General features: G+C 46.0%; 1 protein-coding gene across 1 annotated transcript in view; it reads right to left on the bottom strand.

Moving 5' to 3' along the window:
• mtus1b (microtubule associated tumor suppressor 1b) overlaps positions 1-22,782 on the bottom strand; it is a 90,872-nt gene extending 68,090 nt beyond the window's left edge. The window contains exons 1-2 of the mRNA XM_084004966.1: positions 22,572-22,782; positions 7,713-7,922 (exon numbers count right to left, since the gene is read on the bottom strand). Of these exons, the coding sequence (XP_083861092.1) occupies positions 7,713-7,922; positions 22,572-22,767 (406 nt within the window). The 5' untranslated portion in view covers positions 22,768-22,782. The remainder of the gene's footprint in view (positions 1-7,712; positions 7,923-22,571) is intronic.
• Between the last annotated feature and the right edge of the window lie 5,070 nt (positions 22,783-27,852).

The raw sequence follows: 27,852 nt of genomic DNA, 5'->3' as shown, positions 1-27,852 counted from the left end.
TGCTAGCCACCGGTGCCTGGTGAGCAACGGTGACTGCAGGCGCCGATCTCGGAGATGGATCCGGATCGGGGCGAGCTGGAACCGGGGGATCGGCAACTGGTGGAGCGGGAGTGTCGGCCGACGGAGCCGCGTGGTGGTTCGACAGGCGAGGCGGCGAGGCAGTCCCGTCTGAGTTCTTCCTTCGTCCTCGGACCACCACTTCCGACCACGAGGAAGAGCGGTTTGGAGTTGAGCAGGAAGACGGCCGAGGGCAGGTGGACGGGTCCCAAACAGCGGTGTCGTGGATGGCTGCGCTCAGGGAGGCAAGTTGCTGGGCCTGATCAGCGGCTAGATCCATGAAACTGGACAACATTGTCTCTTTGCTGCGCAGTTCATCGGAGAGCCTTTTGATGTGATTCTTCAGGTCGGTGATTTTTTTATTTGCTGTTGTGAGATCATCTCCTTGACTGGGCATAGTTTGTGGGGCCTGGGCCGGGTGGCGGCTGGCTGCCGGTAGGGCCTGGAGGTGGCTCGCTTCCGGTAGGGCCTGGTGGTGGCTGGCTGCCGGTAGAGCCGGGGCCAGGTGGAGGCTGGCTGCCGGTGGGGCCAGGTGGAGGCTGGCTGCCGGTGGGGCCAGGTGGAGGCTGGCTGCCAGTTTGGGCCTGGGCCGGGTGGAGGCTGGCTGCCGGTGGTGCCGCTAAACTCCGTGCTAGCTGTGGTGCGGAGCTAGCTGTGGTGCGGAGCTAGCTGTGGTGCAGTTGCCAGCCGAACGCTCTACCTCCTGAGCTAAACCCCCCACACAACAATCACAAGAGACCGCTAGTTATAATATAATAAGATTTATTAAAATCAGTAATAATGATCACAATCAATAACACTGCAATTAACAAAGCCTTATTACCTAACTACCTAACACACAAAACTAAGCTAAACAGAAGGAGAGACACACGTGGAGTGTGTGTGTGTGTGTGTGTGCGTGCGTGTGCGTGTGTGCGTGTGTGTAGAGAGAGAGAGCGAGAGAGAGAGGGAGAGATGGCCGGGTGCAGCCACCAGATGAAGCTATTCCTCACAGCGTTCAGGGGCGGAGCCACTGACGTCCGATAGGATTGCGAGAGAGAGAGAGAGAGCGAGAGGTGTGCGTGTGTGTGTTAGCGGGACACAAACAAAGAGAGGGGGAGAATGCGCGCGCAATATTCTAAGGCTCAGGAGGCGTGTTACTATCACACGGGGCTCGTGAATGAACTGGCGGCCATTCAGCGGGACCGGTCTCTTAACTGATAGTAGACGCTTACTGGGCTCGCGAATATGGCTGAGGTTTAGTCAAAAACACCGTTACAGAAATCAACCCAGCGGCGTGGGTACACAATCAGCATTCAAATACAACACGGAAAGCAAAGGACTCGGCAGTCCGTGATCAAAACTTAAAACACGTTAACAAGAATTACAAGCATATCCTACACTATCAAACTTATGTCTCTGCCCAGACTGATAGCCTCTTACTGGTGTCGTTGCGTAGGTTGCGAGTCTGTCCTGGCGATGACGGCGTTGCTTAACGCGGCGGTAGTTCGTGGGCCCCGGTGTCAGCGGGGGACGTGATGAGTCGGTTTAGTCCAGACGAGAGCGGAGCGTGTTTCTTCTCGTTGATCAAACTCGAATAAAGAAACAGTTCGTGTTTCTTTCTTCCGCGGGCGGCAATATAATCGCGGCTTGGCGATTTAGTCAGCTTACTTCAGACAGTGTCTGGTAGCTGGAATGCAGGAACTGGTTTTGTTCCTCTTCTGCTGGAGAACACAGAGATAATCGCGCGGCCGTGGTGATCTCTCAGGATCAGGAAAACGGGGAGAAGACTGTGGCCTAGGACAAAGGACACGCTGCAGACGTTATAAGTTGGTCTCCTGTTGCAGCGGTCTGCTGCGGAACGGGAGACCACCTCCTGTTGGTGGAGAGAGCTGGAAGCAGGAAGCGTTCTTAAGATGGCGCTGGTTTATATAGTTCACAGCTGCTGCCGGGGACCCCCTGGGGTACCTGCGATTGTCAGCCAATAGGGCACCAGTTGTGTGACGTTGCACTTCGCACCTAGGTGAGAAGTGAAACTAAAATGGCGGTGTAGTTTTTAATCCCCTTTGTCCCTTTGTTCTGACCGCATGTGTAGGCTTTTGTAGGCCGCATTGTGTAGTCCTACTGGTGAGGTCCCAACACCGCCACCACTTCTCGTCATCTCTACACTCCAGAGGGAGCACCCAGACGGATTCCAGGACCCTCCAACTTCCATCAGGATTATCATCATCAGCAAAAGCAACCTACAACCCCAAGGGCAAACGCCACAGCGCCCACCGCCATCCAGTTCCAGCCGTCACCGCAGCTAACCTTTGAGGGGCTCCTGGCACCGGGATGCCAGCACTCACCCTGCCCTGCCGCGTCTTCCAACAACCACAGCAACTCGTTTTAGCCGGGGCTCCTGGCACCGGGACGCCAGCGCTCACCCTGCCCTGCCGCGTCTTCCAACAACCACAGCAACTCGTTTCAGCCAGGGCTCCTGGCACCGGGTCGCCAGGGCCCCACGCCGCTTTTCCCAACAACCACAATAACTCGCCCCCACTCTAAAGTGAGAGCACCCACACATTCCAGAGAGCTTACTCCTACAGAGTTCGCTTGCGCCTTCTCCCTTTACAGAGACGTTCTCAGTTCCAAATTCCCCAACGCAATGAACTGGACGATTACTTATCCACCATTCTTAATCTGGCCCTCCGCTTTGGCAGCATGGTTTCTATCAATACCACACACACTTCTCCTCCGAAGCTGCAGCCCGCCTCTCACAGTTTAACGAGGCCACCTTCTGGGGCGAGATTTACTGCCGCATCTTCGCTGCCCGTGCAGCCCTCACATGCTCCCTTAGCGGTGCCCCATCTCACCCAGCCTCTTCTCACTAAAGAAGTTAGGGAAGGCTCCATGTCGTCCATCCTCCATTTCCTTACTTCCGCATCAGCCCCCTCAGTATTGCAACCAGGAAATACTCCAGCAAGAAACGCACCATTATCGATCTTTCAGCACCCCATGGCAGTACCATTCCCAGCACCAAAAATAGCTTGAACCCGAGTGAAGAATTCTCCCTCCACTATGCCACCATCAACCATGCCATCGCCCTTATTAAACTCACCGGTAAAGGGTCGCGGCTCTCAAAAAACAACAACATCACCAGCGCGTTCAAAGTCCCCCTATCTACCCCGACTTCTGGCGTTCTTTTGTGTCCGCTGACGTGGTGCATATTACTTTGCCATCAGGCTCACCTTTGGCTGCAAAAGCAACCCCAAACTCTTCGACCACTTATCTGAAGCCCTCTGTTGGATCCTGTCCAACAACCACGGGATTCCATACGTCGTCCATCCCTTGGAAGATCTTCCATTATTCCCCCCCGTCATCACCACCCGCCTCTGGCCTGGCCACCATGACTTCAGTCTTCTCCAACCTCGGAGTTCCATCATCCGCAGAGAAAACAGAGGGCCCCTCCTCGCCGAACTCCGTCTGTGGCTCAACCTTCTCACTAATCGGAACGGAATCACTTTCTTCTACGATGACCAACTGACTCACTCACATGACATCCAGCTGTACACTGACTCTTCTCCTTCAGTCGTTTTTGGGGGTTCTACAACGGAAGATGGTTCGAAGCAGTACGGCCCCCAGAGCTTGCAAACGAATGCCAGGTCGCTTCCCCGTGCTCTTCGAGATCTACCCTATACTAGTTGCCGCCATCTTGTGGGGACACGAACGGTCCTGCAAGTCCATCCCCATATACTCAAATAACCTTGCAGTCGTAGACATAATTAACAAAGGATGCTCCAACTCCCCATCCATCATGCCATTCACACGGAGCCTCATCTGGCACTCCGTTACACATCAATATGTTCTCCATGCAGCTCAAGTTCCCGGTCACGCTAACAGCATCGCTGACTCTCTTTCCTGCTTCCCATTTCAGAAGTTCTGAAGCTCGGCACCTTACGCCGATACCTTCCCAAAGCCAGCTCGGAAAAGCTTCCACCACTTCCACGACCAATACAACACAACCTTTCCGTCGTTCGATCTTATCACCTTGACTCTTTCATCACTTACCACCATTCCATCAGGGCAATCAAAACACACACCATCAAAGCTTACCTTAGCGGTACCAGCTTCTTCTCCAAGCTAATAACTGACAGTTCGGGCCTGGCCACCAGCCATCCCCAGATAACTACCATCATTAAAGGACTCCCACGCCAAGAGCCAGCCACAAACCCTCGTCATCTTCCTCTTACTGTCGACTTGCCGTCCACCTGCCTCCACGCGATCCGTTCCAGGTACGGCACTCCTCAAGTCGCCCAAACCTCGGAAGCCATGTTCTTGCTCGCCTTGTTGGGTTCCTCAGATGCTCCGCATTCAACTGCTCAACCATTCACTTCGACTCAAGCCGTCATGCTGGCATTTTCGACTTGTCTCGCTTTTCAGACGACATCATGCTGTTCCACTTAAAGCTAACCAAAACCAATCAATTCGGTCTGCCCACACCTGTCTTCAACCTCGCAAACTCTCGCAATTCCGCAAATCTCAGAGCACAACAGGACAGATCCCTTCTTCATTTCTGAATCCGGCCAAGTGGCTACACGATTCTAGTCCCACCATCACTTTCGCCTCGTGCTCTCATTGTCCGGTATTTTGCCCGACAATTACTCCGGGCACTCGTTCAGAATCGGAGCGGCCACTTCAGCCTCCCGTAGTGGCATCCCAGAACACTTCATATGTCCCATGGGCCGCCGGTCCTCCCAAACGTACGACCGATACATCCATTCAGATCTCAAAGATCTCAGATCCGCTCAATCTCTTCATAATTAATTGGAAGTTTTTGGGGGTCCATCGCTGCCCAGCAGTGGCGGCGGATTGTCTACAAGAATCCCCACAACGCACTCAAGAACCAAGATCTTCGACAATTCATTATCTTTTGTCAATAATAATAAATCCTTAAACGTATCTCGTTGACGGTGTGGTCCTTGCTAGTGAAATCGTAGTATCGGAGCTCCATTGATGATGGCTTTGTAGAGTCAGCAGGCACACGCATAACTCAGAGTTTACATACTCAGAGTTGATTGAACTAATTCAAAACCGCTGTTCTGGAACCGAAAACTCAGAGTTGCCCATCTCAGAGTTCAGGGTTAGGTTCAGAGTTGGTTGAGCCTACTTTCTGGAACGGGCTGGGCTGCCTTCATGCAGCTGGTCTTTCAAGTGTGGGTGTAGAGTGAAATGACAAAGTTTACTGTAGTTTCAAACAGGACGCGAACAGCAGTCCCATGAGTGAAAGTCCTGTTTGTTCGACCCATGCATGACCCCAACCCCTCCCCTTGCGTGCTCATCTCAGTCTTGCGCGCGCGCGCACACACACACACACGCACACACAGACACACACACATACACACACATTCCGAGTCCTCACCAGATGTGCTGCTTGACCTCCTTAGACACATTCCCAGATGTGAGTGGTGGTGATGACTGTGTATAACAGTGACTATGTTTACATGCACACACATATTCCACTATTATTCCCAATATGAACATGTTCTGATGTTGATATGTATCATGTAACCATCATATTTTGATTGGATATTCTGAATTAGGCATTATTCTAATGGAGCATTTTCAGACTACAGTTTTTTTCAGTCGCTAACAAGCGTTTGTCCAACCAGTTGTCACATTTTCAAAACTCTAAACACAATTGGCCTGGCATCGGTCTTTTGTGGCCATACCATTCACTAGGGGTGTGACGATACACTCCGCTCACGAGACGAGACGAGACACGATACTGGGTTCACGAGAACGAGACGAGACGAGATTTTAAGAAAACTACAATGACAAAATATATGACTGGACTAACAGACTTTAATTTAACAGAGTTGCACATGCATTTTGAAATATTTTATTATAACTCTTTACATGCATGATGTAAGCATGATCTTTTAATAAACTTCTTCTTTCACACATTTAAACTTAAACTAAAATTTATAAAAGTTAAAATAAAATAAATAAAATAAAATATTTATTTTTCCCAAGTGTAAATATGTGCAAAACCAAATCAAAGTTCTACTCTGTCAATACAGAAAGCAAATAGTGCAAACGGAGCCTGACCAAGTATGTCATGAACAACATTCTGCAACTACAGCATCTTCAGCATCTCTGACATCGCAGCTGTCAAGTGTATCAATGCTTCGGGAGTTTTGTCTTATCTCTGGGCTGGTGAGAGCTGCTGCTATGGCAGCTTGCTGCTCAAGGTAACGAGCCAGCATATCCAACGTGCCCGTCATTAACTTGTGTGATGGCAATTGTAGCCGTTTCTGCTTGGACATTTTCACCGCGGTAGCCGCTGAACTATGATGAAAAAAAGCAGTCACACGTCTCACCCGCCCGAGTAAACGAAGCCAGCTTGGGTTGCAAGATTTATAGTGTGCGCAAAACAGATGTGCGACTTCAATCCCGCGTCGCGCACGGCCACGTCCATATTACGTGCATTGTCGGTAACAATAAGCGATAAGCGAGGTTGGGTTTTTTAAGCTCCCAGTCAGTAACAGCTGTCTGTAAAACCTCAGCTATGTATAGCTCACAAATCTCGCGAGACGGATTTTTAACGTGACGAGAAATATCGTGGTACGAGATCTCGTCACACCCCTACCATTCACACATTTCATGTCGTTTTCACACAATATGCACTCAGTGAACACTTTTCTACAATGTTTACATTTTCTTAACAGACGAGCTATACCTCCCAACAAAATTATGGATTGTTTTGTATTATTTACGAATGTTAACACACAACATCCCACAATAGCAAAAACAATATTCCAAACCTTAGATACAGTATAAAAACCGTTGCTTCTGCAATGATATCAGTTCAAAAACAATATATCTCAGCTGATAATAAACAAAAAATTGAATAAATGACACACAGCGGATTTATGTTGGCTAAATTGGGCCAACCACAGCTGATTCCAGTCTGGCTTAGACTCAGTGGCAGGGGTTATGTTTTTCTATTACACTGACACTTATACAGTAAAAGGAGGACTTTGAGGAGTGATGTTTTTGGAAACAGAAAGATAAAAAGACAAACTTTTTATCTGGGCTTTTTGCTGTTGATTTTTTGTTCAGAATGTTCTTGTGTGTTGCATGGATATTTAGTTGTAAGCAATACTGTAAAACTTTTTTCTGTTCTATCATACTGTAAACAGTATTTCTACTGTACCTCCTGTAGTAAACAGTAAAGGAAAAAAAACGGATTTGCTTTTTACTGGAATGCTTTGAATGTGAACATTATTATGTGGCTTACAGTTCCTAACCAAGAAACCCGTCAAACACAGCAGAGAGCGGCAGTGACGTTAGATTCACTGGCCCAGTGATGAGGACGTGGTGGCAAGCTCCTCGAGTGGACCAGATGAGGGTGGTAAGAAGTGTATATAAGAAGTTGACTTTACAGCTAAGATTGAATGTAATCTGAGTAGCTAATTGCATTGATAGCCTGATAGCGAGGCCACGGCGTCGTAGAAGACTTGAAACTAGAGACTGATTCTAACAGCCTTTTCATGAAGGCTCTCAGCAGCTGTGTGTGTGTGTGTGTGTGTGTGTGTGTGTGTGTGTGTGTGTGTGTGTGTGTTTGTTGTTGTTGTTGTTGTTGTTAGTTCAGTTCTGTGTGAGTGAGAGAAAGGAGGAGAGTACCACCTCACCTTTGCTTGTGGCTCCAGTGATCTCAGTACTTCCCAGTGATGAGGTACTGAGGCTTGTGGGTAATCCCTTCACAGGAAGTTTTGATGCCGCGGGTGCAGCAGATCGTCTCACTGACCCCAGTGCCAGCTGCTGATTGGCTGTTGGCTTAGAGGGACCCGGGGAAGCCGAAACGGACGCTCGCTCCGTGGTGGCTCGAGGTTTGGGGATACCTGGCAGAGAGAGAGAAATATTCATCATTACAGAAACTAAACAGAAATGGACTTTGGAAATAATATTTGGTCTAAAACAGTCGGATGAACTTTGATACAAACTGGGATACATACACACAGCTGTTTCTGTGAGCTGACCCTGAATCAGTTTGTGGACTACAGTATCGAAGCCTCATGCTCAGTATGTTGGCTTTTGCCTTCTTGGAATTTTGCAACCAGTTAGGAAAGTGACCTTTTTCAGACTTTGAACGAGGGGCGGGTATATCTGACCAACACATGCAACAGAGCGGAATTCAAAAAGATACAATCTTTATTGTGTCAAAACACAGATGTTAAATTGACTGAGATCATCCTGAACTCTGAACTCTGCATGCAGCTCATTTCATATCAGCTTTCTCCTGTTACAGTTTTTTTCAATTGCTAACAAGCGCTTACCCATATGTAGCCAGTAGCATATGTAGCCAGTAGCATGCTGGTTCTGTTTGACCCTCCCTGCTTCCCTTACACTCTGATCCCCGTTAACGAGGGGGAGGGGCAGGCACGTAACTTGTCCGTTCATTCATTCAGATTCCAGGTTATACTAGGGTATAAGTAGCCCAGTGGGTAGGACTATCCCCCCTTTCGCCTTCTGCATCTGGGTTTCACGCAGGAGGCTATCGCCAGGTATGCTGCGATTCCACTCTATTGTTCAGGTTAATTTATGCCTAGCCTTAATACTCCTTTTCCACCTGTAGCTCTGCTCCCCCCTAACTCTGCCAGTGCCGTAGGGAATCTAACCTCACCGTATTACTATTTCTCTCCCTCGAGGTATGCGGTTTTAATGCTTAATCTCCCCTTATTCGTTGCACGGAGTTTTAATTGTCATCTTTACTTATGTATATCTGCAGCTGATCGTGATTACGGCCTGGCTCCTGTTTAGCGTCCCCTAATCAGCGACTACGAGCGTCGGCCCTGTTGGCATGTATGAAACCCGACTGTAGTCGTTGCCATGATCCCTCCTGTATAGCTAAATGTTTGCTATCTACGTTGCAGGTAGCATGGCTTAGTCCAGCTCGCCTGTCTAGTGTGGTCAGGCTGCTGTCTTGTCCATAGTTGTAACGTTCCATTCTGGCTCACTCCCAATTGTTTTATTTTAGCTTAGCCTACCGCTGCCCGTCTGCGTCGCGGTGGGTGTTTGTTTGTTTGTTTTGTTTGCCCGCCTGCTGTTGGCTTTTCTTTGCGCATGTGCTTTGTCCGGTTTATTTGCGTGCAGCGCTTGCCCCGCTTATCCGAATGCATGCGGCTAGTTTGCTGTATGTAGTGCAGTGTTATCTCTTATTTGTTTGTGGTGCTTTTGACTGCATGTTTGTCGCATGATCTCGCCGCTAGTGCCGCTGTTTAACTAGCCGTCATATTTGTATGTGCTATAGATCATCCGTTCTCAACTGGTGGGTCCCGACCCAAAAGTGGGTCGCACACCCGTTCTGGATGGGTCGCGGACAGCTGGTCAAAAAAAGTAAATAATATTTAATGCGCATCTGATGTTTGACATGTCTTTTATTTTGAAAAAATATTTATTTTGAAAGGCACGCATCAGACACGTGCAGCCGCCTAGGCCGAGTTAAGCGTTGCGATGGCGAAGCGTAAATATGACCCGGTGTATTTAAAATGCGGATTTTCGTTCATTGAGGATAATAAGGGACAGAAACCCCAGTGTGTTATATGTAGTGAAGTGCTTGCAAATGAGAGCATGAAACCATCAAAACTGAAGCGCCATTTGGATACTAAACATCCTGCATGTAAAGACAAGCCGGTGGAGTTTTTTCAAAGACAACTCCAGAAGCTGAGGACTTCACAGAAGTGTCTGACAGCGTCTTGCTCCAAACAAGAGGAAGCTCTCCGTGCCTCTTACCACGTAGCTCACCGTATTGCGAAGGCGAAGAAACCCCACACAATAGCCGAAGAGCTTATTTTACCTGCAGCCATGGATATGGTGAGAGAGGTGCTGGGTCAATCAGCGGCAGACCGGCTGAAAACCATACCGCTATCCAATGATACTGTAGCGCGACGTATTCAGGACATGTCTGGTAATATTAAAGAACAGACCACAGCCCGCGTCCAAGCAAGCCCCTACTATGCCCTGCAGATGGACGAATCCACCGATATAGCTAACCATGCTACTTTGTTGGTTTATGTGAGGCACGTATGGGACAGTGATGTGCAGGAACAGTTTCTCTGCAGCAGAGATCTCCCTACCACTACAAAGGCAGAGGACATTTTCAACACTGTGGACTTGTATTTGAGCTCAGTGGGCCTGAGCTGGGAATACACAATCACAACTGATGGCGCTGCTGCCATGACCGGGAAACATTCCGGTGTGGTGAAGCAAATTCTGGAGAGAGCACCTAATGCGACGTGGAACCACTGCTTTTTGCACCGTGAAGCACTGGCGGCCAAGGATATGGTGCCGGTGCTCGACGAGGCCATGAAAGATGTAATCAAAGTGGTGAACCACATAAAACGGAGTGCAAAAAACAGCCGCTGCTTCTCAAAGCTGTGTAAAGATTTGGGCTCCGAGCACATGCAAGTGTTGTATCACTCAGAAGTCCCCTGGCTATCGCGGGGTAAGGTGTTGTCACGTTTTTATGAACTTAAAACAGAAATCGCCACCTTCCTCTCAGAGAATAACTCCCCATATGCTGAACTGTTTGACAAAGAAATCTGGCTGGCACGAGTTGCATATCTTGCTGATGTGTTTGAGCACCTCGACGCATTAAACGTGTCTATGCAAGGAAGAAGACACAATATTTTTGAACAGTCCGACAAAATCGCTGCGTTCAAGAAAAAAATCACACTGTGGGTATATCATTTATCCAAAGACAGACTGGACATGTTTCCCAATGCTTGCCATGAAGTACAGCAGCTGGACACCGCAGCCAAAAGTGACTTGAAAAAAACCCTCAGTGCGCATCTTACTAAACTTCAAGCTCGGTTTGACCACTACTTCCCTGAGAAACACAGAGATAATGATGCTTGGATACGCGACCCCTTCCGCATCGTCATGGAAAGCATCACGTTGCCGAGCAACGAAGAGCATCAGCTGGTGGAGCTGTCATCTGACCAGACGATGAAAAAGTGATTTGGCGAGGTAACCCTTTCCCACTTCTGGTGCAGTGATGTGATGAGTGAGTCAAGTCAAATATCTAATTTTGTTGGTCTCCATTGTGTTACTTCATGTTTGATACTTATTTCATTCACTTCTGTATGCAGTTGTCATGGTTCTCTGGTGCTCAGAAATGCACTTTGCTCAATAAAAATGAGTATATTTATGTTAAAGAGTTGAGTTTTCAAATCCTTTAAAAAAAATACATTTGCTTGGTTTGAAGGACTATAAAAGTGGGTCGCGAGTTAATGACCATGGGAAAATGTGGGTCCCAGAGTGAAACCAGTTGAGAACCCCTGCTATAGATGACCTATGTTGGTGTGGCTACTGTGTGTTTTTGATTGTTTTATGCTTTGGCAGGCCTGTGGTTTCCCTTCGGCGGGGGGTAGCTAGTCACTTGGTTGTGGGATTGTAAACGTCACCTTGGAGTGTTTAGGGAGAGCGCTGGAGGTGGTTTTCTGTGACGGGGTGACACCTTTCTGCAGTGAGCGTGCACGTGTGGACACCTCTTCCAGATAGTCTGCTTCCCCCCTCCAGGTAAGCCCCGCCTGCCGGTTTCTTCCTTTCCCTTGACTATTGTATATTCCAGCTGATGCGTATTATAATTATTTAATCATGTGGTATAGGAAAAGATTGTAATAAAACATATTTTTATATTTTTCTAACTCACGCCAGTTTTCTTTCAGCGAAGTTTCCCCATTATCTCTTAAACCAGTTCCTTCGATAAACTTACATTTGTTTTTACTGGAATTCACGTCTCCGCCTGTTGTATTCGACCCTGTGCAAATTGGTATCTAATATCAGTACAATCTAGTGTATTGTTCTTGTGTCCCGGGGTATTAGTCCCAGGGTGGCGTTGTTGCTGACAAATAATTCTACTCAACGTGGTCCGGTCACACATACTTCATATACTTTTTTCTAAACTCTTAACACAGACTCATACCTACAAAACACAATTGGCCAAATGGATCATTTTCTTCTCAAAAACACATTGTGTTAAATATATACTAACTCTTCATTTCAAAGTAGAAAACATCTTTCTCTGCACACAGTAACTTTACCTAAACACTTAAAATCTGACTCAAAATTATTCTGTCAAAGAATAACACTTGTTTTCACTTCACAAGGTACATGCAGTCAGTCAAAGTACACCAGGTTTCAAAATAGTGGCTATTGTTGACATTACAAAGACTGCATAGACTTTTATGTTATGTACAGTATGATAGAACAGAAAAAAGTTTTACAGTATTGCTTACAACAAAATATCCAACACACAAGAACATTCTGAACAAAAAATCAACAGCAAAAAGCCCAGATAAAAAGTTTGTCTTTTTCTGTTTCTGTTTCCAAAAACATCACTCCTCAAAGTCCTCCTTTTACTGTATAAGTGTCAGTGTAATAGAAAAACATAACCCTGCTACTGAGTCTAAGCCAGACTGGAATCATCTGTGGTTGGCCCAATTTAGCCAACATAAATCAGCTGTGTGTCAATTATTCAATTGTTTGTTTATTAAGCTGAGATATATTGTTTTTTAACTGATATCATTGCAGAAGCAGAGGTTTTTATACTGTATCTAAGGTTTGGAATATTGTTTTTGCTATTGTGGGATGTTGTGTGTTAACTAGTGTTGCTTTCGTTAACGAAAATTATGACGAAATATCGTCGTCAACGAACCTTTATCGACGAGACGCAACGAAAATGCTGGTCATGTGACGATAACGATAATTCAATTTATAATGCAATATTGTAGACGAATAAAAACGAGACTAAATGTGTGTAGCGGCATGGATGTGTTTTTTGCCTGTCACTAGAGGCAATCTGTGTGTGTCTGGAGGTATGTCTATGTGTGGGCGGAGTTTGTGTGGGTGTGTGTGTGTGTGTATGTCACTGGGGCTGATTGCCTGATGAAGGCCACCTGAGTCCAAGTGGGAATTGTTTACCTTATGTAGAGAGAGGAGAAGCAGGGTGGATATATTTCTGTTGACCACTAAATCAACGCTAAACACTGCAAATGTATGTACAAAGCCAGTGTCAGTGAAAGGATAAAATAAACACCTTTAACTGCAGTAAGATAAAGCGCGTCGGACAGAACCCCGTATTCCCCTCTCAGTGATTACTTTGGTCTGGATAATCACACTACAAAGTCAACAGAAATATTGGCTACAGATCCGCTTCGCTGGATTAATGCACGTAAAACAATGGACCACTCAGCCACTTTTGATGGTGACCGTGAGTAAAATGTGAATGAAGCGACGGAGCGCAACACAAGCTACGGTATGATGAACTCGGCTTATATTATACTGCAAAGTTTATGCCTCGCCTGGACGCAGTTCATGCTGGTTTTACTGCATATTGGATGTACACGTATGCCGTGGCTGCAGTTTGATGTCATTCTTGCCCTGTTGCTCAAGATTGAATAACCTGTGGAAGAAGTGGATCGCTTGTTTTGTGGACATTTAAGGAGCCAAGTTGGATGTAGATAAGTGTGGACTTCAAGACAATATTGGATTGTTTTTGTGCCAAAACCAAGTTGGATGTGGATTGATGACACTGATGTGGATTATGACGTTTGTTCTTTAAATGTCTTATGCTGCATACCGTGCTGGATGTCAATATGAGTGGCTCAAAGGGTGGTTCACATGTGAGTGGATCAAAGTTCGGTTCAAATGCAAATGAAACTGATAACAATGAAATTGTCAAAAGGAAAATCATTCTCACTGAAAAGGCTTTGGCGTGTAAAATTGAGATGTTTCAAAAGGAACGAAAAGCAAGAATGAATAAAATTAAAGGTGTCATCATTGTTTTAAAGGAACTAATGGAGAATGATGACAATGTTTCACAAGTGCAAACTCAACTGGAGATGCTGATGCATTTGCATGATGAGGCAACTTCCCTGCATGCCTCACTGATGGAAATAATACCTGAGGTTGAAAAAGGAAAACAAACAGTCTGGTTTGCAAGCATCAATAAATACAACAAAGGATTTGTCGAGGATGTGAAATCCTGGCTCTCTGAAACGAAGAGTCCAACCTCAAGACATGCAACAAATGACAATGTGGAGAGACATCCAAACGACAAAGAATGTGAAAATCCTCCTATCTTGCCACTGCATAAGCCACATCTGGACAGTAAAATATCCCCAGACATGGGACAGGAGGAGATGGCTGGAAAAGGTCATGATATCGACCAGGATGACATTCAGCCAAACGACAGTATCTCAAATGTTGCAAGTAGAAAATATGGATTAAAAACTGGGACTTCAAGAACTTCAAGTTCCTCTGTTACTTCTTCTCGCATTAAAGCAGAGGCTGAAATGGCTGCTCTTCTCACTCGTCAGAAGTTACTCAAACAAAAACAAGAGCTCGACCAGCAAGAAGAGGAAATAAAGAAAAGAAAAGAGAGATTTGAGCTTGAAGTGGAGATAGCAGCTGCCCAGGCGAGGGTGGATGTCCTAAAAGTCTCAGGAAGCAGTGTTAGAGGCAGAAGATGTAAAGAATCGGATGGCATGGAATCCTACATGGCCAGAGGGGCTTATGCTCTTGATGCTGAGGCTGATTCATTTGTGCCTGGTGACACTCAGATCTCATCTAAGCCTTATCAGACAAAAGAAAATGAAGGGAAAATTACCTTTGGTGCTGGATCTCAAATAGTTCAGCAGAGGCTGCCTGGGTTCCTGATGGCTCCTAACGTGAACAATGGAGTTTCAGCTTCTCAATTTGCAGTCAGGCCGCATGCTCAGGTGCCAGTCGTTGACAACAATTTGCTATCTATTATGGCCAAGCAAACTGAAATTTCTGCTCAGCTGGCACAACAACATAATGTATCTCATTTGCCGAAAAGAGAGATCCAGGTGTTTGATGGAGATCCTCTTCATTATCACGCCTTTATAAGAGCCTTCGTGCGCAACATAGAAGAAAGGACAGGTGATGCTGGAGACTGTCTGCACTTTCTAGCACAGTATACAAGAGGAGAACCGCGAGAGCTTGTGCGAAGCTGTCAACAAATGCCTGCAAACAGAGGATATAGAAAGGCAAAGGCTTTGTTGGAAGAGCACTTTGGGAATGAACAAAGGATTGCTTCAGCTTATTTGGACAAAGCACTCTCATGGCCTGTGGTTAAAGCAGAGGATGCTAAATCTCTCCAATCGTATGGACTTTTCTTAAGAGGATGTTGTAATGCGATGGATGATATACAGTATATGTCAGAACTTAACATGCCTGCAAACATGCTTACTGTGATCAGGAAGTTGCCGTACAAGCTGAGAGATAAATGGAGATCAGCAGCTTGGGGTATTCAAGAGACCCACCATCGAAGAGCTACTTTCCCTGACATTGTGAGTTTCATTGAGCATTGGGTAAAAATCGCAGCAGACCCTGTATTTGGCAATATACAGGACACTCCAAAGACAGTACAAATTAAAAATGGCAGCAAAAGTAATTATCAGCGTCGCACACACAATCGAGGAAGTAGTTTTGCTACTACAGTAACATCAGTTGATGGAAAGTCCCATATGAAAAAGGAAGGAGTCCCACTGGACAAAAGGACCTGCTTATACTGCAAGGGTGAGCATGCGTTGGAGTTGTGTTCTCTTTTGGGAAAGAGGGCGCATACAGAGAAGATCACTTTTATGAAAGAGCATGGAGTCTGCTTCGGCTGTCTGTGCATAGGGCACATGAGTAAGGACTGCAGGAGGCGACTGTCATGTAAAACATGTGGAGCTAGACACCCTAGCATACTTCATATTCACCCAAAGAACAAGGACCATGATAAAAATCAAGAAGGCGTGGCAGATACTAACACAGCAGTGGGCAGCTCTCTGGTGGCGGTGCAAAGTAGTGGTCATGGGGCTGGTGACCATGACTGTAAGCTCTCCATCGTGCCAGTCAAGGTCAAGTCTAAGAAAGGTCACAAAATTGTCGAAACATATGCCTTCTTGGACCAAGGCAGCTCTGGCTCATTTTGTACATCAAGTCTAATGAATAAACTGAATGTCTCAGGAAGAGGGACTAAAATTCTCTTACACACTATGGGCCAAGAAAAGCTTGTGGGAAGTTGCATTGTATCGGATCTGGAAGTGGCTGGCTTGGAAAGCGACCTTTACTGTGACTTGCCAGATGTCTTTACACAGAAAAAAATGCCTGTGTGTAGGAGCAATATACCACGGGAGCAGGATCTGGTGAGATGGCCATACTTGCGAGGGGTATACTTACCTGAAATTGATGCAGACATTGATCTTCTGATCGGCTTGAATGCACCGAGAGCCCTGGAACCAATAAGGGTGATTCCAAGTGAAGGAGGAGGGCCATATGCTGTCCAGACGTTGTTGGGATGGACTGTTAATGGGCCAATGTCTGGTGAAGCAGATTTGGAGCCTGCCAGCATTACTGCTAATCGCATCTCTGTGGTAAAATTGGATGAACTGTGGAAGCAGCAGTTTCAACTAGACTTCCCTGAATGCAGCCATGAAGAGCAGCTGGGTCCATCAAGAGAAGATCGCCAGTTTATGGAAATGGTGAAAGGCACTGTTCAGGTGGTGGATGGTCACTACACCATTGGTTTGCCTCTAAAGAATAGAGATGTGTGCATGCCTGATAATCGCAAGCTGGCAGAGCAACGTGCCTTGAGTCTGAAAAGAAGGTTCCAGAAAGATGCCAAATTTTATGCAGATTACACCACCTTCATGCACAACATCATGTCCTGTGGTTATGCTGAAAAGGTTCCTGCTGATGAGCTGGCATGTAGCAGTGGCAAAACATGGTATATTCCACACCATGGTGTATACCATCCAAAAAAGAAGAAGATCAGAGTGGTGTTTGATTGCGCTGCATCATTCCAAGGGATGTCACTGAACACACAGTTGCTGCAGGGACCCGATCTCACCAGCTCACTAATCGGAGTAATAACCAGATTTAGGAAAGAACCCATTGTTTTGATGGCAGATATCGAGGCCATGTATCACCAGGTGTGTGTACCAGCTGAAGATTGTAACCTGCTAAGGTTTCTCTGGTGGCCTAGTGGGGATTTCTCTCAAACTTTGGAGGAGTACAGGATGTGTGTCCATCTCTTCGGGGCAACGTCATCACCGAGCTGTGCAAACTTTGCTCTGCGAAGGTGTGCGGAGGATAACAGCAGCTCCTTCAGTCAGCAGGTGGTGGATACCATTATACACAACTTCTACGTGGATGATTGTCTTGTTTCAGTGCCCTCTGAGTCTGAGGCTATTGCCCTCTACCATGACCTTCGAGCCATTTGCACCAGAGGCGGCTTTCAGCTAAAGAAGTGGATAAGCAACAGTCGAAATGTGTTGGCTGTAATTCCTGAAGAGGAGAGGGCAGTGGATGTAAAAGAACTGGATCTGGACCAAGGCACACTCCCTGTTGAGAGAGTGCTTGGTGTGCAATGGTGTGTACAGTCGGACGCATTCGAGTTCAAGATTTCGATCCAAGAGCGACCGTTGACCCGTAGAGGGATCTTGTCTGTGGTTAGTTCCATTTACGATCCACTCGGAGTGCTTGTGCCAGTGGTGTTAAAAGCCAAACTCATTTTGCAGGATCTCTGTCGGAAAGGCCTTGGGTGGGATGATGTCATACCCACACCCATTGCACTGGACTGGACAAATTGGATACAGGAGCTCCACCTACTCGAAGATTTCAAGATCAGCCGATGTTTTAAGCCTGTGAACTTTGGCACCGTATCTTCTGCCCAATTACATCATTTTTCAGATGCAAGTGAGGTGGGTTATGGAACAGCTACCTACCTACTACTGCGGAACACTGATGGAAAGCCGTGCAGCATCCTTGTCATGGGAAAAGCTAGGGTGGCTCCCTTGAAACCAGTCACCATTCCCAGGCTGGAGCTAACAGCAGCAGTAGTAGCAGCACGTATGGACAGGTTGTGGAGAAAGGAGCTCCAGATGACATTGCTTGACTCCGTCTTTTGGACTGACAGCACCTCAGTGCTCAAGTACGTCAAAAATGAAACCTCCAGATTTACAACATTTGTGGCCAACAGGGTCACGGAGATCCTTAAAGCATCTCATGCAACTCAGTGGAGATATGTGAACACCTTGTCAAATCCTGCAGATATCGCTTCCAGGGGACTTGGAGTGAAACCATTCCTCAAAGAAGAACAATGGATGTGTGGACCACAATTTCTGATATCAGAGGAGCAATGGCCTACAAACCCAGACAGCTCAGAAGAATTATCGGAGCAGAATGACCCTGAGTGTAGAATAAGCATTTTGGCTAATGCTGTTTCAGCCGAAGAAGAAGTGAGCGAGAGCTGAAAAGATCTTTGGAACAATGGAACCAGTCTCAGATCCACGATGAACTCTTACAGAAAGGGATTAAGTGGAAGTTTAATCCTCCAAGTGGTTCCCATCATGGAGGAGCCTGGGAGAGATTAATTCGTTCAATCAGGAAAGTTCTCAACTCTACTTTAAGAGTACAAACTCTGGATGATGACGGTCTCCACACTGTGCTGTGTGAAATTGAAGCTATTCTCAACAGCAGACCAATAACTAAAGCATCCACAGAACCTGATGACCTTGAGGCTTTGACTCCCAACCATCTTCTCCTCCTCAAAGGTCAGCCATCTTTTCCCCCTGGTGTTTTTCAAAAGGAGGACTTGTATTCTGTACGTAGATGGAGACAAATACAGTACATGTCCAACTTGTTTTGGAAGAGATGGACAAAGGAATACTTACCACAGCTTCAGGAGCGCCAAAAATGGAACAAAATCAAGCGCAATTTCATTCCTGGAGACATTGTGGTCATTGTGGATGACTCTGCGCCACGCAACTCTTGGATCATGGGGAGAGTTGTCAAAACTGTACAAGATAAAGGAGGACTTGTTCGACAAGTCAAGATCAAGACCAGGACAAGCTATCTGGACAGACCTGTCACCAAGATTTGTCTGCTTCAGGAAGCCGAGGACACCTGATGGATTTCTTGTTGACGTGATTTATTTTGACATGACGTGACTTTGAACACAAGACTTGTGGCACTCGTCACACTCTATCTAGGCTCCGTAAGTTCTGGAACCTCTGGCCTACAGACACTTGGAAGATTCAAACCCACTCGTTTAAGGACATTGAAAATGGATTATTCTGATATTTGTTAAAAAAAAAAAAAAAAAAAAAAAAGGGAAGACGGATATTGAATTGTTTATCTTGTTTGCATGTATTTTCCATTTATTGCATGCTGCTATTATCGTTCAGTAATTGTTATATAATTATAATAGTTATAATAATTAGGGGCTGGAATGTAGCGGCATGGATGTGTTTTTTGCCTGTCACTAGAGGTAATCTGTGTGTGTCTGGAGGTATGTCTATGTGTGGGCGGAGTTTGTGTGGGTGTGTATGTCACTGGGGCTGATTGCCTGATGAAGGCCACCTGAGTCCAAGTGGGAATTGTTTGCCTTATGTAGAGAGAGGAGAAGCAGGGTGGATATATTTCTGTTGACCACTAAATCAACGCTAAACACTGCTAATCAAATCAATGTTAACAATTATTATACCACCAAGTCCAGTTCTGCAATTCCATCTGCACCAAATGTATGTACAAAGCCAGTGTCAGTGAAAGGATAAAATAAACACCTTCAACTGCAGTAATGGCTCCTTTTTGGATAAAGCGCGTCGGACAGAACCCCGTATTCCCCTCTCAGTGATTACTTTGGTCTGGATAATCACACTACAATGTGGTTTACAAAATAAAAATTATGCTAAAATGTGTCTTCATTTTCGTTGACCAAAACGAGGCGAGACGAAATGTTTGGATAGTTCGGAATTTTGGACATAAGACCTATTTTCCAAGTGAGCCGGTGTGTTCGAGACGTCTGGAGACGTTTTCAAGAAATTTCATTCAGTTCTTCTAGTTGCCGAGTTCGCTTATGCTATGGCTAGCGCAAGTCAATGGCTCTAGCTAGACAGGCATTAAAAACAGTCTTGCCCACTCCACAGTGCACCCGAGGCAAATCCATTGTAACGGCAGACTATCGAATGGTGTATTCTTGAGTCTATAAGGTAACAATAATAAGATAACCTTGTTTGAATTGTGAAATGGGTTTGGCTAAATACAATCTTTGACTAAAACTAGACTAGAATGTCATCCGTTTTCGTCGACTAAAACTAGACTAAAATAGTCATGGACAATTCTGACTAAAATAAGACTAAAATGCTCAGATTTTTAGTCGACTGAAACTTGACTAGACTAAAAATAGGATGAACATGACTAAAACTGATAAAAACTAAAATGATAGCTTGAGACAAAGACTAGACTAAACCTAAAAGTAAAACAGGCCGCCAAAAACAACACTAGTGTTAACATTCGTAAATAATACAAAAAAAATCCATAATTTTGTTGGGAGGTATAGCTTGTCTGTTAAGAAAATGTAAGCATTGTAGAAATGTGTTCACTGAGTGCATATTGTGTGAAAACAACATGAAATGTGTGAATGGTATGGCCACAAAAGGCCGATGCCAGGCCAGTTGTGTTTAGAGTTTTGAAAATGTGACAACTGGTTGGACAAACGCTTGTTAAGGCGAGTCCACACCGGACCGAAAATCGGCGTCTTTGAGAGAGTCGGCGTCTGTGACATGAGTCTACTTGGTGTGGTCGCTCGAATCGGCCACGTCGGCGTTCATTTCAGCCGACTCAAATGTATAATCCGCCATTCGAGTCGGTCATTCTTTTACCATTCTGATTGGTGGAGGCTAGCAGCTTGACTAGCGAATCAGTGAAGCCTGGAAGTGACGGGAGTTCTCTTTCTTTTTCGCTTACGACTGTCTTCTTCCATAAGAATAAGTGCGAGAGCTGACAAGGCCAGTGTCTCCGTATCGACATCATCCACTATCCACATCAACTTCACTGACTATCAAAAAACAGTGATCTGCTTGACTAAAGCCATGAGTTTGTCTCTCTCTTTACCTCGTTAACACAGGCTTAATTATTACATGTTACTAAATATACAGGTTCTCCCACTTCCTTCAGGGCAGGGGTTACTTCTCCTGAATGACCTTGTTAACGCAGGTTGTTCCTTTGTGCATCCTGCCTGTGGTGTAAGTTCTTTAAGTTAATACTGTTGGTTTTGTATGTTTACAACCCACAGTTTGCTCTGTTATTTGTACTGAAACAAGCATATTTATCTACAGACATCAGTGAAGCTTCAAGTGAAACTTCCACCAACTTTCTGCAAGTATGACTGAAGCCTGCAGAGAGACGGGGCAACAGAAAGCACAAAGAGAAAAGCCTTGTTCTAAAGAGAGGGAAAATAAGTGTGCATGTGTTCACCCCAATTACATTACCTCACATTAATGCCCAAACACACAGTCTCTGTTGGGGAAGGTAGAGCAGCAGTAAAACTTGTACTGCGACTGAAGCCAGCAGGAAACATCTGGCTTCACTTGGTTTCGTTTGGGATGAGAAGCCAGCCAGAGAGCAGCTGTAAGAGAAGCTGGCTCACTAGAGCTCCGCCTCGTGCTTACTGTTGATATACAAAAGCACACATGTACACACAAGTGTGTGACTACGCCAGTCCAGAAGCACAGAGTGTATATAAGAAGAAGGGTTAGTATGCAATTGGCTGCCGCCTGGTCTGAAAAGTGAAGCCAATGCTCAAGTGTCTTCAACTTGCATTCTCTCTGCTGGCCATCAGGGGGCGACTCCTCTCTGATTGTATAGAAGTCTATGAGAAAATGGTCCTACTTCTCTCTTGATGTATTATCTCAGTAAACATTGTAAACATAAGTTTATGTCTCAATCTCTAGTTTCAAGTCTTCTTCAATCCAGCATGATGTTTGAAACTGTAGTCCACAGACCAATGGGTGATGTTACCATGACTACGTCCACTTCCTATATGCAGTCCATGGCTCTGACCCTGAACTGACCCTTTGATAAAAGGTGGACTGTTCAGTTTGACCTCTTTTAGGTTCATCGTATCTTTGAAGCAGATTAAACAGCACAAAAACAGGAAACAAACACCGACCTGAAATTCCCTTCAGGAAGAAAGACAAACAAAGAAAAACAAACAAAAAGAGGATGACAGAGAAAAGAGAATGAACACTACAGAGATGAAGAAAAAGGTTCCCTGTGTGGTTTTTAACTTGTGAGAGAAAGTTAAAGTCCTTATGCAACACTGCAGCTGCACCAGCAGACACACAGTAACAGTACATGCCTGTCCGTCAGTGCTGTGTGTGACAGAGTGTGGAAATGACAAAACAGCATGTGCCAGGGCCTGAAAAACAGTGTGTGTGTGTGTGTGTGTGTGTGTGTGGTATGTGGAAGGCATTTTAACTCGCATGCAGTTTCAACTTGCTCATTTCCTGAGTCAGCTGCAGAGAACTGACAGAGTGGCGACGGCGTCCGGACAGCGAGCAGCCTGTTGGCCAGCAGACATAGAGCCATGTGCAGTGTGCAGCTGCGTGTTGACACTTCAGGTTTCAGAAAGTAAACGTGTCTGCACTGGAATAGCTGCTGTTTACATCCGTACAGATACCATGTCCACTCACCCGGGCTCTGACTGTGGCTCTGCCTCATTGGATATCCGGCGCTCTGGCCGCCCTCTCCCAATGTGGAGCCATCACTCTGGATCTGCCTAGGCCCAGGAATCCCCTGTCCTGGAGGTCCGGTCCCTGAGCCTGGAGGTGGAGCCGGGTCCTGATGGCCCCTTATCCACTCGGTTGCCTCTCCCCTGCTGGCGGGCATTGGGCCCCAGCTTGGAGGAGACCTTCTGTAGGAAGAGATGGCGTTTAGTGACAGCGTCCCAGCCCAGTGGCCCCAGCTCCGAGCTGCGCATTGAGACCATGGTGTTAGCCATTCCCGCTCACAGTCAGCAATGTGGACCGGGAGAAGCGAGGGAGGCGGTTGAGGAGCTGAGGGGAGGAGTGAGGGAGAGTGTGTGAAGACAGAGGGGGAGGAGGAAAGAGAGAAGCAGGAAAGAGAGGTAGGAGGGGAATTTGGGAGTGTGCTGCTAGGACAAGAAGTATTAAAAAAGTATTTTGTTGTACAATCCCGGCTTCTGACCAGGCCAACTTTTCTTCTCTCCCTCTGTCTTACCCCCCACCCCCACCCCTAACACTCAGCGTTCCTCCCCCCTCTGACTCTATAAACATAATCACACATGGAGCCAGTTTGCGGATGAGGACCTGGAATTTGTCTCAGATTTTTCAAAGCAAAAGACTCAGCGTATTGAGGCGGCTTTGCTTTGTATTTACCTATTTGCATGAAAAGAGCAGCCAACAACTTGTAAGTGAGGAAGAAGTGAGAGGTTGTTCATGTGTGCCAACTTAGGCATTTGCAGATAAAAATCCCTTCTTTTAACTTATAGTCTCCTCGACTTTTCAGCTGAGCCAAGAGGCTGAGCCCATTGATGAATGTAGCATACCAATACACACTAATGGTGTGTTGACATGTGAGCTGGCAGCTGGACTGATGCTGTTTGGTGGACGGATGGATGGTGAACGCTGCTGCACACACAGCGTTTCTCTAAATGTCGAGAAGATAAAAGTATCAGTTAAAAAGCCTTTGATAGAACTAATTGAATCATTTAGAATGTGAACTCATTCCACTATGAATCTCTTCACATCATAAACTGGGCATCAGTTACTGAGGAAGATGACTTCAGAACGGGACGATATGAATAATTTCATGTCACGATTATTGTCAGTTATTGAGCCCGACCAATGTGGGACGATGTGGATACAATGAAGAAAAAAATGCCAAAATATCACATTTTGATAGTCCCGATAGTCCCGATAATCATGAACCCAATGCACAATAGCACAACACATGCTAAAATCCCTTTAGCTTACATTTTGTTCAGTTTTATTGGATCACAGATGTAACAAATATAGACCTCTTTCAGTGGAAAACAAGCACAACAATCTCAAAGAAGGTAATCATAAATTAGAATTATTAAAACTTGTAAACCTTAAAAGTGAGACAGTTTTTCCCAAGTCGCTCATGATGATATTTACGATTATCCCGATAAAGGAAATGCACCACAACGTATTGTTATCATATAAAATCCTATTTCGTCCCACCACTACTTATGACCATAATCACAACCATTACAATATAAAGGCCAATGCACAGAAAGCAGCACTTCCATGTATGTGTATGTATTGTTTACTGTAAATGTGCGTTAACACACCCTGTGCTGGTGAGAAATCCCTTCAGGCTCCCTCTGAGAGAATACGCTGGGGCAGGTTTGAAACAGGTCCCTTTAAAAACACATACCAGAGGCAGAGCACACACTGTACATGTACCACTCCCTCACTGGAAGCACAGAGTGCACTTTAAACGCTCAGTAAACGATGCTCCAAAAACAACACCAACAACAACACACACTGGGGCATCAGATAACTGAACCTCACTCACACTTGTCTTTTGACAAAAGGTAGATTTGCATCAGTCTATCATTTAGTTAATTTTCCAGTCCTGAATTATACTTCACATAATTGTATCCTACCAGTGAGAAAAATGTTAACAACAAGGTAAACCCCAAAAGACGCTGCTTGACTACATGCCATGACTGCTATTTTCCACTTAGCTGCAAAGCCGGAACTTCGAAATAAAACTCTTTTAAATGTATCTCACGGTGCTGAAGACGTTTTTGTATGTTATTCTATGACTTTGCCCCAGACATTGAAGCAGCAGGTTATATCACACATTGTCATCAGGGTGGCTCAGAGGTTGAGCAGGTCATCCTGTAATGATGGGCAACATACCGTGTCGCTGGACTGTGAGTGACTGTGCATTCGTTTAGAAGCTGAAGGCCAAGTCCATCAATCATTTCATCTTTAAACAGATTCTGGATTCAGATATGAGATTTTGGTATTGGAAGCATTCTGGTTTGTAGTCTCAGTCGTACTAACCAATCATCTTCCAGCAGGCTTTGGTTGAACACAGGTAAATAGTACTGAGAGTAGGGTCATTCTCTCATAGACTACCATGCAATCAGACTTTGCAACCAGAAGAGCCCCCCCCCCCCAGGTTTAAGGCACTTCCGCTTTGACTTCACTTTTCAGCTCAGTTCTAACTAACATTACTCACCCTGAGAGGATTTCTTGGTTTCTCCACAGCAGCTTCTGTCTTTAAAGGTTTTCCAGTCGTTTCATGAGCATCTTCACCTGGATGTTCAGTCTCTATACCACCAGCTGTTTCATGTCTATCAGGCACTTCTTGCACAGTCCTCCTGGGAGAGTCCGGGGCTACGTCCTTAACCGGCTCGGATCCCAGAGAGCTCCTTGACGTAGAGAGTGTTCGACTGACGGACAAACTCTCCCTCTCTGGCTGAGCCGAGTCATCGGCTGGCGTCTTGTGGTTGGTTTCGAGGTTACTGCTCTTCCGTGGAATGGATCTCAGCACCACGGCCACTTTAACTGGACCTGCAGATCTTTGCTTATATCCCACATCCCCAGTCGGTCTTTCCTCATTCCTCGGAGCGGCTCTCTTTCCTTTGGCTGGAGCACATTTCTTCTGCTGAGTAGAAGAGAAATGACAAATGTTAGACAGAAGAAGCCTGTACAATAACTGATACATGTGAGCTTTTCAGTAATGCTGTGTTCACATCAAACGAAAAGCCAATCTTTCACACGGCGATTGCATATGAAGACGCAAGATTCTTCTCCTTTCATCACTGATGAATCAAAACTATATTACATTTACATTTAGGTCATTTAGCAGACGCTTTTGTCCAAAGCGACTTACAATAAGTACATTTGTCAAAAGAAGGAAACAAAGAAACCACAACATATCATTGCCGATAAAGTGCTAAAAATAGAACAAGTGTTAGGTCCTCATCTGAGTAACGTTAAGAGCAACAGTGCTATGATCAGAGTGCTGTAGGTAAGGGATTTTTTTTTAGGGGGGGGGGGGGTTGTGGGTCATGCTATGTAGAGTTGAGGTGAAGTCTGAACAGGTGAGTCTTGAGCCTTTTTCGGAAGATGGCAAATGACTCTGCTGTCCTGACATTAGTCGGGTGTTCGTTCCACCACATTTGTTTAACAATAAACAAATTCCTGTGTCTGGGGGTCCTACAGAGCTCTATGATAGGAGCTAATATTAGTCCAGAGACCAGACTCTGTTGAGAAACCTCAACTGACTGTCTATGGTCCAGACAACAAGGCTGCTGCTGTATTTATGTCTAGATGCATTACGGCGTGTGACTTGCTGGATACAGTAAATACAGATTGGTGAACTTGACGTTATGAACTCAGACGGGAAGGCGTTTGGTTTCCTTGTGTATCTGGGACTTCACAACGTATACAAAGCAGCAATAGCGGGTATCTCAACCATGAATGATGAAATATTGGTGTGTACATGGAGGTAAGCCCCGCCTCCTCTCCAGTGTGTCTAGCGTGAGTGACGCAAATAAACACTAATTATCCCGCGGTCAAACTTGCAGTACCCCGAGGTGAAAATTCACTTTGCGTTCGGTGTGAGCACGGCATAACACTACAGCACCTGATTGTGTGTTTTAGATGGAGGCAGGGTGGAGTGGGAGACAACTTTAGCCTCGACAGCTTTCAGGTCCAGCCTCGAAACTCTCTTGGCCACCAGACTGGAGGCTCTGATGGCCGTGGAAGCGGTTGGCTTGGTTTTTGCTGCTCTGGCTGGCTGACTGGTGTTTGGTGGGGACGGTTTGGGGTCCACTGCACAACCCTCAGGTTCCTCTGATGGAGAAGATGTGACCTCCTTAGCACCTGGATCTGGATTGGTAGGAGAGTGGGGTGAGGTCGAAATCTGGGTGTTTTGAAGCAGTTCCTCAGAAGTCCCCTCCGTCATCGCGGCAGAGTCACATGAGGTCATCAGGCTGTCGCTAGATTGGCTGGTTGAGCTGGTGAAGGTCCTGCTGCTTTTCTGCACACCCATGTCAGAGCTCACGGACAGAAACAAAGCCTCCTCTTCATCATCATCATCATAATCATCATCGTCAGCAGGGATCTCTGTTGTGTCCGAGTCTGGAGTTGAAGAGCCATGCTTTCTCCCGTTATGGCTGCCGCTGCTGAGGTCACCATTGTAGTCGCAGCTGTTTGACGTCAGGGACAGCGCCAGGGTCAGGTTGTCGTTCCAGGTGTCTTGGCGGTATTCACAGCTGTTTGCGTCGAGGTAAACGGACACCGAGTTGTCGTTGGATTCTGACAGCTGTGTCGCCGCTTGTATCTTCACCTCAGAAGCGTCGTCATCGTCGTCAGCTGGTTTACTTTCCTCCTCTGGCACCCAATTTGAAATGACGCCATCCGTCCTTGTGTCCGTTTTGGTCGTCACCATCGGCATCAGGGTGACCTCAAACATGTCGTAGTCCAGTGGGCTGACGGTCCAGTGCCCGCTGAGGCTGCTCCGACTACGCAGTGACTCGGGAGACGACTCCCCCGGACAGGAGGAGGAAGATGACGACGAGGAAGCAGAAACTGGGAACGAGTTCCCGTTGTGGTCTCCTGCAGCGTGAAGAGGAAGCCTCATGCTGGATCCACTTGTCCCCCTGACAGGGAAGTCCTCAGTGGGCTGAGAAACACTCATCTCCGAGCAAGGAAGGTACAATGTTGTAGCTGTCCTGTCATCTGTGACCTACGCCCTTTTACTTGAACATTTGCCTTCCGCTGCAGTAGTTGCCGGCTATTTCCACCTTTAATCCTGTGGCATTTGAATGTCCAATCCATTCTCTGAATGATTTAGACTTGAAGACACAAATGCTGCAGTATTTACAAAAGGGCTCCGAGATATTGTGTCCCTGTAAAGTGCAGAACTGTCAGAAAAGTATGTATTTATGAGCGCTGATCCTCACGT

This window comes from Eutrigla gurnardus (assembly GCF_963514095.1).
Source record: "Eutrigla gurnardus genome assembly, chromosome: 3".
Lineage (NCBI taxonomy): Eukaryota > Metazoa > Chordata > Actinopteri > Perciformes > Triglidae > Eutrigla > Eutrigla gurnardus.
Note: the sequence above shows the minus strand (reverse complement) of the source record. Positions and strands in the feature narration are given on the sequence as shown.